The following is a 12,669-nucleotide window of genomic DNA, read 5'->3' as shown; positions in this document are numbered from 1 at the left end:
TTAAGCCCCTGAGATATTGCCAATTCTTCTCTCCCTCTGAGGCCAGGGCAGTTGCAGTTGGCATGGAGGAAGGGTCTTTCTTCTGTTTTGAGACCAGGCATGATGGAGACTATCATGGCTTGGTATCACACAAAATTGCTTAACTATCCTAAAGGCACTAGATCTCATCTAATCTTGGAATCTAATCAGGGTCAACCTGGTTAGTACTAGAATTGACTGCCAGTGAATTACAGGTGTTGTGGGCTATATTTCAGAGAAAGGAACTGGCAAAAACACCTCTTGAATATTTCTTACATAAGACAACCCCATGAAATTGTTGGGGTCACTATAACTCAACAGGCAACTTGAAGTCATACAAAGAGAGAGAAAGAGATTATATCCCAATGATTCTAATGTTAAATCAAAATTAAGTTGTGGTTCCAAAGGTGACATCCACAGGTAGAAAGGTACTGCTATTTATATTAATGCCCCATTTCCCCCTAATTCTGCCCTTTCTTCTTTTCATGGTCATTGGAGAAATGAAGCAAAGAGTAAGGTTTAACTCCTATTCCTGTTAGGCAGAGCCAAATTTAATGGACATTTTTTCCTTCAGAGGAAGGCCCTCTTAATATTTTTCTTTCTGCCTTTTACAGAAGAACAGCATTACCCTCATTTTCCTGCTTGGAAGTACTTTCTTGGCCTTTGGCCTACTTTGAAATTATTTTCCATCATGCTAAAAGACAAGGAAAACCAACAACATTGGGAACTGCTTTACTCTACTTATATGTAGGGGAAAGCCTCAGAAAAAGGCTAATGGCTATTTTCTTGAATTCCTATCTGTCCCCAAGGACAGCTCTTTCTTATTCCCATGTCCTGGAACTTAGACATGTCCAGTGGCAAACCTGGACAATTGCATGCTGTTGGCTTTGGTTTATCATTTTTGATCCAAATAGCCTTCCTTTGTTTACTTTGTGATCATGTATGTATCAGAAACAAGGGTCAAGAACTATATGATCATCACTATATCCTGCACTGAGGGAACATGAGTACATGAGGAACAAAAATATGTGCTTTCTTCTCCCAGTACTGGGGAGATTCAGTACTTGGGAGGCATTTTGAACATGTTCTAAAAGAAGATTTTCCAGTTTGCAGAGCATTTAAACAGAATCCTCCACAAAGATTTGTTAGCAAAATCATCCATGCTTATGGTCTAGCCCTGCTGCAGCACTCCATGATAAATTCAGTAGTAGGCATTAAACGCTGGTGAATCTCTATCTTTGTACATTATTATATAAAAGATAGAAATTCACATTTTCCAAGACAGCCTCTGCTAGAAATGTCCTGAAGCAAGGCTTATAAAGAGTTATTTTCCCCATTCTGTTCTTGGAATACTGCTCTTGGGCATGATTTTGCTCTATATTCTGTTCCCAGAGTGATGGAAAACACAGTGTTGGACTTGCAGTAAAAATGTTATTCTGTTAACTGTAGAGTGGAACACATAGGGGATTAACAGATGGAGGGGGGCGCGCGTCCTTTTCCCATTCTTTTCCCACCGTGATTGCGCAATTGAGAAAAAGTTTATCACACAATGTCATGCATATCGTGTTGTCAACCAGTTAGCAAAGTGTTCTGTTCCAGTTGGTTGGTAATGATGCTTTCTTCTGTTTTTAACCCAGAAGAAGTGCAAAGTGTTTTTGACACAAGTGTAAAATGCAAGAACGCTTCAATTGTGCTATTGAGAAGATTCACTTTCATTCCCTATGTTACTTCCTGTGGAGCAATTGTCATTCCCAGCTTGTTTTGTGACAAAATTACCCATTGGGACAACGATTGTCATTTCTACCCAACATATTCCTGAATTTGTCATGGAAAAACTAAACTAGTTCATTTCCCCTGCCATGGGGAAAGATTGGCTTTTAAATTGCTGTTTAATATGTAATATGTAATCCAAAAATTATTTGCAAAAATGTGTGTGTGTGTGTGTGTACATATATACATATACTTGTATATATACAATCACATACACAAACATACATACATATATAGATTAACTTTGCCGTGGTACATACCACCAACAAGCTGCATACAGGCAGCGATTTTAGAGTTAGGTACCTCATGGCAATCGCACAGTCCCTAAGCCTAATACGCCACCGCAGCATTACAATGGCAGTGCCCCATGTACACAGGCGCCACCATTGTGACATAAGCGCACTCGTTACGTGCACCCTGCGGCGGAAAAAGAACCCACTGGAGGGAAGCTGCACAGTTTGGCAGCTGTGGCTTCCCTCAGGAGAAAAGTAGGCAGCTGGCAGGCCACCCTTTTTGGGCGGTCTGTCCCAGGCCTATGTTTCATCTGTGCACGCACAGACTCTCACAAGTAGGGGAGGCTAACACTTCATTGCTAACACATATGTATCATAATAGCTCTATTCCCCCTTTTTTAAACCAGACATACATAGTTTTTGCTTACATGTGATAATCTCCCGTTGTTATCCCAGTAATATCCCAATATTGTGCAATATTGATATATTGAAGGGGGGAAAAGGGATAATCCCTTACTGATAATCTCCATAGACTTGCATCTGTTGAAAATGAATTAGGCAGCTCTATGAAGACAGTGTTGCATAATACATTTCTATGTAGTTTCGGCAAGGGATACCACTGGGGTCTTTCTTTCCCAACTCTACCTGTTTCTCATATTTGGGAGATTTTTGTTGGAAGTTTTTATGATAGAAGTGCAGTTTTATAACTGGAGGGCTCTCCTCTGTAGGAGAAATGATCATGTCTACTGCAGGAAGACAAGTTTGTTTGCTACGTTCCCTTTGCTACATGCTGTATTCTCGGTAAACCATTTCACTGAAGCTCTCCACATTTTAACCCATCCAGTTTTTGACCTGCTACCGGATTTGGATGGATTGGAGGTGGCTGTAGTGTGAAGGAGAAAATACTGCTTGGGTTTTTCCATATCTGGCCCAATGCTTTTTTGTGATTATTCATTGATTTGGAGTATCTTCAAAGAGTATGTTGGGATCTGAACTACAAAAAGCCCAATTTCTCCTTCTGTTCTTCAAAGGCCCTTTAATGAAACAATTGGACTGACTAGCTGCTTAAGCATATACTGTGTTTTAGAAATACTAGTAATGTTCTGATTTAGTTCCTTTTAAGAATCAACCCTAAGATTCTATTACTGAACACATAGACGTCTACAGATAGACAAAGGAAATTGGCAAAGCTGGATTTAGTTAAAAGAAAAAGCCTCTTGGAATTAGATTTATTTCACTACTGCTCATTTAATATGTATAGATACATCTGGGTCACCAAGCTGCTTAGCCATGGCAGTAGGAGCAAGATAGCAACAACTCTTGTAGATTGAAAAATCAGCCACAGCAAAATCTGATTAGGCTGGAAACATGCTAGCTATAGCTTTTCAGATTTCTGTATTCCCAGAGCAATAGTTGGATACAGGATGCCTCTTTTGAATTACTTCAAAAGGTAATAAGGTATTTTCTCCTTGGACAGACCATATGACAGAAGGCATTACACCGCTAAGCTCAGTTAAGTCCCTTTATTCAGTTGATCTGCATGTGTTTATTCATTTGTTCTTCATGCATCTGTGAAGCTTATTATTATTATTTTATTTCTTACAGGGAACAACAACAACTAACAGACACACCACATCAGCTAAAACAATCAGATAAAATACACATCATTTTAAAAGGCCATACATACAATTTAAAAGGAGAAGATATACACATATTAAAACAATCCACATTTAAAATTCATCATTTAAAATTCACAAGTTAAAAATTATCTGGCTAAACCAGCTGGAAGAGATTGGTCTTCAGTGATGTTTTCCTTTCAGACAATGTATTCTGCTGTCAAAGCTCTTCTGGCAGGTCGTTCCACAGTCTAGGAGCAGCTGAAGCAAAAGTCCTCTGGCTGACAGTTGCTTGAGTAAATGTCTACCACAGGACCTGAGAGTACAGGGTGAATTATGTGGAAGGAGGCAGTCCTGTACGTAACCTGGACCCAAGCCATGTAGGGCTTTAAAGGTAATAACACTTTTTACATTGCCTGGAAACTAATTGGCAGTCAGTGAAGTGATTTTAATACTACTGTAATCTAATCATTCATGGATGTTCCAGTAATCAGTCTGGCTGCCATGTTTTGAACTAGCTGAATTTTTCAAATTTGGTACAGAGATCACCCAATGCATAGTGCATTGCAGAGGTCCAGCCCTGATGTTACCAGTCCATGTACTACCATATTTAGGTCCTCCAGCTCTAGGTAGGGGGGCAGCTGGCATATCAGCTGAAGCTGATGGTAAGCACTGCTGGCTGTCACATTTATCTGAGCTGCCGTTTGAAGCAAGAGATCCAGAAGTACCTCCAAACTATGAACACAGTCTTTTAAGTGGAGTACAACCCATCCAGGACTGGTTGACACACATCCAAACTCAGGTTAGGACCTTTGACAATATGCACCTCTGTCTTGTCTGGATTCAGCTTCATTTTGTTTTTCTTCATCCAGCCCATTGCCACCTCTAGGCATTTATTCAGAGAGACAGAGAGACATTCTGTCCTTAATTGAAGCTGTTTTTGAAGGCATGGAGGTATTTGAGTGTCATCAGCATACTGATAGCACCCTGCCTCCAGATTATCTCTTCCGTTGATTTCATGTAGATGTTGAATAGCATTGGGGATAGAATGGCATCTTGTGGTATGCCATATAACAGCTTCTTTTTTGAGGAGCAGCTATCCCCAAGCATCACCATCTGGAACCTGCCCAAAAGAAAGGACCAGAACTACTGAAGCACAGTGCCTCTGATTCTCAAATTCCTCATGTTTTCTAGAAGGATACCATGGTTGATAGTCCTGAACACTACTGATAAGTCCAAAAGCACCAGCAGGGACACACTCCCCCTGTCAATAATCAGGCAAAGATCATCCATTAAGGTGACTGTAGCAATCTCAACTCTGTATCCTGCTCTGAAACTGGTTTGAAATGGGTCTAGATAGTTTGTATCATCCAATACTGCCTAGAGTTGGAAGGCAGTGGGCCTCTTGATCACCTTGCCCAGAAAGTGAGATTTGAAACTGGTGTATTGTTGTTGAAGTCTCGGGGATCCAGGGAGGGCTTTTTAAAGAAGTGGTCATACCAACACTTTTTAAAACAGGATGGAAAACTTCCCTTCCTGAGAGATGCATTAATAGCACATTGTAGTTGAAGTCTACTTGCATCTCCTCCCTGAACAGCCAGCCAGGAAGGACAAGGATCGAGAGTTGTCTTTCTTACTGGCCCCAGCAGTTTGTCCACATCAGTGGTACTGACCAATTGAAACTGATCCAGTGTGATTCTACAGTCACTGGCCACCCCACTGCCAACATCCATTACAATGACAGCATCTAAGTCAGCTCTTTTCTGAGAGATTTTATCTATGAAGTGATCATTAAAAGCATCACAGCAAACTGTTGAAGGTTCTAGAATTGGATTCAGTGGTGAGGGTGCTTGAGTTAAACCTCTCACCACCTGGAATAGTTTGGCTGGATGCAAACTCACAGATGTAATACGTGCAGAATAGAAAGCTTTCTTTGCTGCATGTATTACCATCTTGTAGGAACAAAGATATTCTCTATAGCGTGTCTTGTCAGATAGAAGCTGAAGTTTCACTATCTATGCTCCAGTCATCGTCCTTCCTGTTTCAGCTCCCTAAGGTCACCTGTATACCATGGGGCTTGATTAGTAATGGGTCAGAAAAGATGTTTGGGAGTGATCGTGTCAACAGCCCTAGTCAGGTCTTGATTCTATTTATTGACCAGGACTTCAACAGGACCATTGGTAGTACCAAGCATATGACCCGCTAAGGCTTTCCAGAATTCTAAAGGCTCCATTAGCCTTTGAGGGTGCACCATCTTAATTAGTCCACCAGCCCTGCAGGGATGGACAGTATGCATGATAGTAACTCTGACCAGAAAATGATATGTCCATGATAACTCAGAATTGAATGGAAAGGACCTTGAAGCAGTGGTACATGCACTGGTAATCTCTTGTCTTGACTTCTGTAATGCACTTTACATGGGGTTACCTCTGTACCAAGTTCGGAAGCTTCAGTTGGTGCAAAAGGTGGCAGCCGGATTGGTCACAGGAACACCTAGGTCAGACCATAAAACACCAGTACTAAAATCTCTTCACTGGCTACCAATCAGCTTCCGGGCGCAGTACAAAGTGTTGGTTATCACCTTTAAAGCCCTATATAGCTTGTGCCCAAGTTACTTGAGGGAACGCCTCTCCCTACATAATCCACCCTGCACTCTCAAAACACCTGGGAAGAATTTATTAGACTATCCAAAGACCAAACTAATATCCACTTCCCACAAAGCATTTAGTGTCATGGCCCCTGAATTGTGGAATAGCTTACCAGAAGAGATCCACTTATCACTACCTTAGATGCCTTTAAGAAGGCACTCAAGACGGATCTCTTCCAGCTGGCCAACCCCCCCCCCCCTGATTTTCTGTAGACAACCATAAAGGGACACCACATTCTGAGCATGTCTGTTAGCTTAGATGTTGATATAGTGATTTTTATTGATATTAATGCAATGCTGTGATTTTATGGACTGTATTTTATATCGAACTGTAATTCTATTTTTATTGATGTAATCCCACCTTGATCCATAGGGAGAGGTGGGAGATATAAATAATAATAATAATAATAATAATAATAATAATAATAATTATTATTATTATTATTATTATTATTATTACCGGCTTGTGCTCCCACCACTACCTGGTCTTACAGCTGGCACTGGCACTGCTAGCTGGTTTATTAGGTTTATTAGTATTATAAAGATGATGTGGTTTATCCAGTACAAACCAATGCTGTATTGCAGACCACAAAATTCTTGTAAGAAAAATACAAGTTGTCCTGTGAGAAAGATGCAATTAATTTGCTTGTATGCTGCCCTGAGATCTTGTGTTGTAGGGGTTGAAAAAAAATGAAATGAAATGAAAATATATCACCGTCTATGAAGTTCTTCTGTTATTGCAAGAATAGTATGGCAAGCTTGGAGGTAGATAAGCAAGCAACTGAATAAGGTCATCAACTGAAAATAACTTGTTGAGTTTGGGATTAGATAAATCTCTCTGTAAAGTAGGGGTGGGAAAAGTGTGGCCCCTTGGCAACATTTGGTCATCCAGGTTCATTTTTGAAGCCCTCTAAATTCACTGGCATTTTTTAAAAACAAAAATGCCCTCCATACTAGGACTTCTCTTGGATTTGAAATAGTCCATGAAGGTTTATAAAAATGCCAAATTGCTTTCCATGACCCCTAGAGGGTGTAGGAGAACTCTGGGGGAATTTGTTTAAGTGAAACATTGGGAAATGGTGAGAGTACTGCCTCCAAGCTCCCATAGGGAGGGATGATACAGATCCCAACCCAAAGTTGTCTCCCCATACTTCTTGTAAAATATGTTTATTTTTTGGCAGTAATGATGCACTGGTAATTCTGAAGTACAGGAAATCACTATAGGAATATTAATAGTTATTTCTCCAAGAGATTCCTTATTGGCATCCCCAAGTGGAACAACATATTACAATATATATCCTGAGTAAGAGACTGGAAATGTTCTTTAAGAAAGACCTGCTGAAGTAATTAATAAGTGAGCAGTGGCAGGATGATGCTCCAGGTCCCAAGGCATCATCCTACTACTGCTTGATTGGGGTTCAGTTCAGCATGGCAATGTATTAATTCATCTTAAAAGTAACTTGCCAATTTCTATTCCTTTACACCCAGATATATTGCAATTTTCTTGTTTATACTCACAGGAACAGACGTCCTTCTTCTCAGAAACTCTGACATAAAATAAAGACATTCAAAACAAAGGGGAGGAAAAGTAATAAAATTTCAAAATTACGTTTATGAGTTGCAACTACAGTTTCATGCATAGCTGTCTGGGAATAAGCGTCACTCAACCCTGTTCTTGTCTTTAACTGCACTGATTCAACTTATCAGACACACAGAGTTTTAACAAAAAATCTCCAGCCAGCTAAAATGTAACCATCACCTTTTCATTAAAAATGCTAACCCCAGCAAAAAAAGAAGTGTCCAGCCTTTGGCGGATTGCTTTTCTCATTGTTTGACCTCCCCTGTGTTAATCAGTAAAACCTGCAAGCCTTGAAAGTGAACCTTGAAAGCCTTGTTTTCACCTCATTCATTACCTTGATTCATGGGGGTTAAATCTGTTAAATTAGTGCTCGGTGGAAATGACATTGTCATTCCTTCTTTGAGGGAGGGGGACCCTGGGAGTATGTTTACCTGCTTTCTCTATTCACAACAGCATAGCTTATCAGGTTCTGGAAAGCAGAAACTGATATTTACATACAGATTCAGAAAACAGTATAAAGAACTGTTGCTATACTAGATCCCAAGAATAAAACACAGACACAATAATTAAAAAGGGGGCAAGAATCATATAGCTTTCAAGCTATAATTGAGCTGCAAGTCTCAGAAACCCTAGCCAGTGTAGCCAATGGTGAAGAATAATGGAAGATACAGACCAAGAACATTTAAATGGCCATATGATTGCCACCTCTGTGTGAAGGGAATAGCTTTTATTGAAAGATATTAGCTTTTAATCAGAAAACATGGTGTGAAATTGGGACAGTGGAATATAATGCACACAAGTGTATTAAATCATGTATGTATATTTTATATCATGGCAGAAAAAAAATGAAATGCACAGATATAGGATGAGAAACATCTGGCTAGACAACAGTATATATGAAAGGGATCTAGGCGTCTTAGTAGACCACAAGCTGAACATGATGCAGCAACCAAGAAAGCCAACCTGATTCTTGGCTGCATCAGCAGGGGTATAGTGTCTAGATCAAGAGAAGTAATAGTGCCACTTTATTCTGCTTTGGTCAGGCCTCACCTGGAATACTGTGCCCAGTTCTGGGCACCACAATTCAGAAAGGATGTGGACAAGCTGGAATGTGTCCAGAGGAGGGTGACCAAGGTCTGGAAACCATACCCTATGAGGGGTGGCTTAGGGAGCTTAGATATGTTTCGCTTGATGAAAAGAAGGTTAAAAAGGAACATGATTGCTGGATGTTCATTTGTTGGGGGTGCTTTGGTGTTCCTGCTTGGCAGGGGGTTGGGCTGGATGACCCTTGTGGTCTCTTCCAACTCCATGATTGTGTGATTCTATATATGTATATTATGTACAGAAGTGCTTGGGAACTGGATTGCAAAAGCTGCATATCAAAATATCCAGCACCATGTAAATAAAGGAAAATGATATGAATAAGTGATGTAGGCCTCACACTGAAGATACAGAATATAGTTGCACTCAATTCACATTCTAAGGAGAATTTAAACATGTTAACTGGGAAGTCTTATTCCCTAATATCAGGTGCTGTTCTGGCTTCTCAATAGATAGATGTAGTCTAAACATACAGTACTTAGTAGCTTTATATTTTTTTGTTATTACTCTTCCTATCCCTGGGCTGGGGTTTGTCAGTCCTAGCAATGAGCCTTGACATTGTCAGGCTCAAACTCAGTATTAAATAAATTGAGAATTAAAAAAAACTTTCATTTAGAAATGTTTTGGAGCAGGATTCTGAGAGGGAACATACTTATTTTACTAGGCTGCCACCTAGCGGTTGACCCTTGAAAACCAAGTGCTTTTTTGTGAAAGGACTAATGGGTATAAAATTTATTGCTGGATTTTATTGTCCTTTCCCGAATACAAGTTGTGTAGAGCAAGAAAACTGAAGCCTTCATTCTTCTAAATTACCTTGACATCTGTGCATCACTTGGCTTAAATAGGAACAATTTGGGCCTGCATTTGTGGAGGGAGAAAATCAATTTCAACTTTTCTTTGGTACCGTATTTTGTTAATTTATTACAGCCAGGGATTAACAGCTTGATCACAATTTCTGCCACCTCATTTGGATTTGTTAGTATAATATACAATTTCAAGCATGTTACATTTAGTTCATCAGCTACAAAATTAAACTGAGTTAATTTTTTAGCATTGTTGGGAAACAAAGTTTTTTCAAAAAGAAAGAAAAGAGAAGAGAATCACTGTTGTAATACTATAAGGCTTTATCCAGTTTTGTGGTGAATCCCATTATGAAAAGCCATCTTATTGGATGACAAGGAATACAGTTAAAACTGGCTTTGAAAAGTAAGATTCAAGGATCCAGTGTGCTGTAAGCCCTACTTAACATGGGCTGTTATGCCTCATTGTTGACAGCTGCAGTTCAACAACATTTGGTGGGCCAAGGGTTTACTATTCCCAGGTGTAATAGGAAAATTTCTGGCCACAGGTTGCACCCTGTCTCACCTACTTGCACAATACATGAAGATTCATGTAACTTGTTAGCATTGCTTTTTGTATTGTTTAGCAATGATGTATTCAAGTCTTTTAGTACATTTCTCAAGTTGAGTCTCAAGTCTTTGCAAGATGGCCCTTGAGGTCTCTTCCAACTCCATGATTCTGTGATTCTATGTATGCATGGCCCGGTACAGACGGGCCTTTTGCGGCATGCTCATGATGTGCTAAGGTTGCTTGGGGGTGGGGCATGCACATGCCCCGCAACCCTAGCTCGTCATGGGCACGCTGCAGCTGCGCGGCACCATCCAGATGGTGCACGCAGCAATGACATGCCAGCAGCTTAGTGTCCAAACGGCACTGCATCGCTGGCACGTCATCGCACCATCGCTGGTGCTTTGGTGTGGTGCAAGTGTGCTGCAAAAAAAGGAGCTGCTTCCGTGTGCTACATTCTTGTGCAGCAGCGCCGCACAATTTGGTTGCTACAGCGCTGCTGCAGAGCAAGGAGGGGCGCCTTCCTGACGCCTCTTTTTGGCACTCTGTACAGCGCCTATGTGATGTACATACATACAAGTCAAGTCTCAAGTTGAGTCTGAAGTCTGGGGGTCAACTTATAACAGAAAAAATGTTGAACATGTTTCTTCAAGGAAACATATTAAGCAATGGGCTTGAGGTGGGGCTTGAGGTATGCTCAGCAGCCTGTGCCCAATGCACATCAGAGGATCATTCTAAAACTTTTCAAAAGCATCAGAAGATCCTTCTACTTTAAACCTATTTTCCAACATATTTGTTGTTCCCTTCCTTCCGAGAAATGCGGCCATGAACTGAGGGCAGATCTTACCTATTGCTCAAAGTGACTGGTACCAGCAAGTTGGTCACTAACAAATATGGAAGTCTCAAGTCAAGTCAAGTCAGTGTGTCATTTTTACCAAATCAAGTCAAAATCAAGTGACTGAAGTGACTTGAGTCTAACATGAGTCTGAGTCAACTGACTCAAGTCTACATCATTGTCATTTAGACAGTAGCACATTAGTTGTGTGTTATTTTTATTTCTTTTAAATGCATTTAAAATACAGATATGGCCAGAATGGTAGTATTTGATATCCCAAAAGGAACATTTTCATAAATGTTTAGGAATAAAAAATATTAATGACATTACCTGTTGGTACATCATTCTTCTAAAGTAAAAATGTTGGAAATGGAATTATCACAAAATTAATATTTTACAGGTAAAATTGCTGTTTGTAAGATGATACACTTGATTTCTGAACAAAACAAAGCAGAATTCAGGCACAGCCTGAGATAGCTGTGACAGATGCCTCATTGTCAGTTTGACTTAGGTGGTGAATTATTATAGTTGTGGCATTATTATTACTATCTGAAGAAAGGTGGACAGTTTGGGAGCCAGGGCAAAGACCTTCATACTTGGAAGTATTTCAGTTAGTTTACATTGGTTTGTTGAAGCTCAAATTAATTAAATATAAGCCTGAATTATGTTTGCACCATACAACCTCAGTTGTCAGTCATTCTCTGACCTTCAGAACCTTGGATATATCCACAACATAACACATCCACTGGGGATGAAGATAACTTCATTGTTTTATCTATTAGCAAGCAAGGCTTGTTTTGTCGTGTTCTTCAGGAATGTCAATCAACTCAATCCAGACCAGTGAGTGATACTTGCATTTAATTGTAACACAGCACAAAAGTGGGTAATAAATTCTTCTCTTAAGTGGAGTATCACAATGGTTAATTTAGTGTTCTACAAAATCTTAATGGCTGACCCAAAGAATGGGGCAGCTAATTTCTATCCCCACCTTCATTGTCACCCAAATGGCATGGGAAATGGTTGTTCTAACATTTCAGGAATAGTTTAAAATGTAGCATAGTTTAAAATGTTTAAAATGTTTGGCCAGGTCTTCAAAGAAAAAAATATCTGAGTCCTATTGGTTTAATACGATCCTCTCGCATGAACTTAGATCATTGGATCCAGCTAAAGTGCACAGTTAATGTTCAGTGGTCACTTAGTTTATGATCCAATTTATGAATTTTTTTCTTCTTTCACAATCTGAATATATCCGGGAAGTTGTAGCTCTACCGTGTGCCTCTTAATATATTTTACTGAGTGGCCCTTTTCTCTCTATTTTTCTTCTGCAGTTTAATGAAAATGCCCAGAACGTCAGTTGTTTCAACCATCTTGTACAAGCGAATGTGCGGAACAAGAAGAAGTTGAAAGAAGCTGTTTATAAAATCCAGGCAAAAGGAATCACTGATTACAAAAAAGGCTTCAGTTATGCCTTTGAACAGCTGCTAAATGTAAGTGTTAGTAAGCCAAACCATCTGAGAAGATCT

The 12,669-nt window shown here is 39.8% G+C and overlaps 1 protein-coding gene across 4 annotated transcripts in view; it reads left to right on the top strand.

Annotated features, from left to right (window-relative positions):
- The window catches only part of CACNA2D1 (calcium voltage-gated channel auxiliary subunit alpha2delta 1), a 463,694-nt gene that overhangs the window by 349,570 nt on the left and 101,455 nt on the right, over positions 1 to 12,669 (top strand). For all 4 annotated transcript variants that reach the window (XM_089524632.1, XM_089524630.1, XM_089524631.1 and 1 more), the window contains exon 11: positions 12,475 to 12,633. In XM_089524632.1, coding sequence (XP_089380758.1) covers positions 12,475 to 12,633 — 159 coding nt within the window. The remainder of the gene's footprint in view (positions 1 to 12,474; positions 12,634 to 12,669) is intronic.

The sequence above is a fragment of the Sceloporus occidentalis genome, unplaced genomic scaffold (genome assembly GCF_023333645.1).
Source record: "Sceloporus occidentalis isolate IW3139 unplaced genomic scaffold, rSceOcc1.0.p SCAF_5, whole genome shotgun sequence".
Lineage (NCBI taxonomy): Eukaryota > Metazoa > Chordata > Lepidosauria > Squamata > Phrynosomatidae > Sceloporus > Sceloporus occidentalis.
The sequence above is the reverse complement of the archived record's forward strand: the minus strand, read 5'-3'. Positions and strand labels throughout refer to the sequence as shown.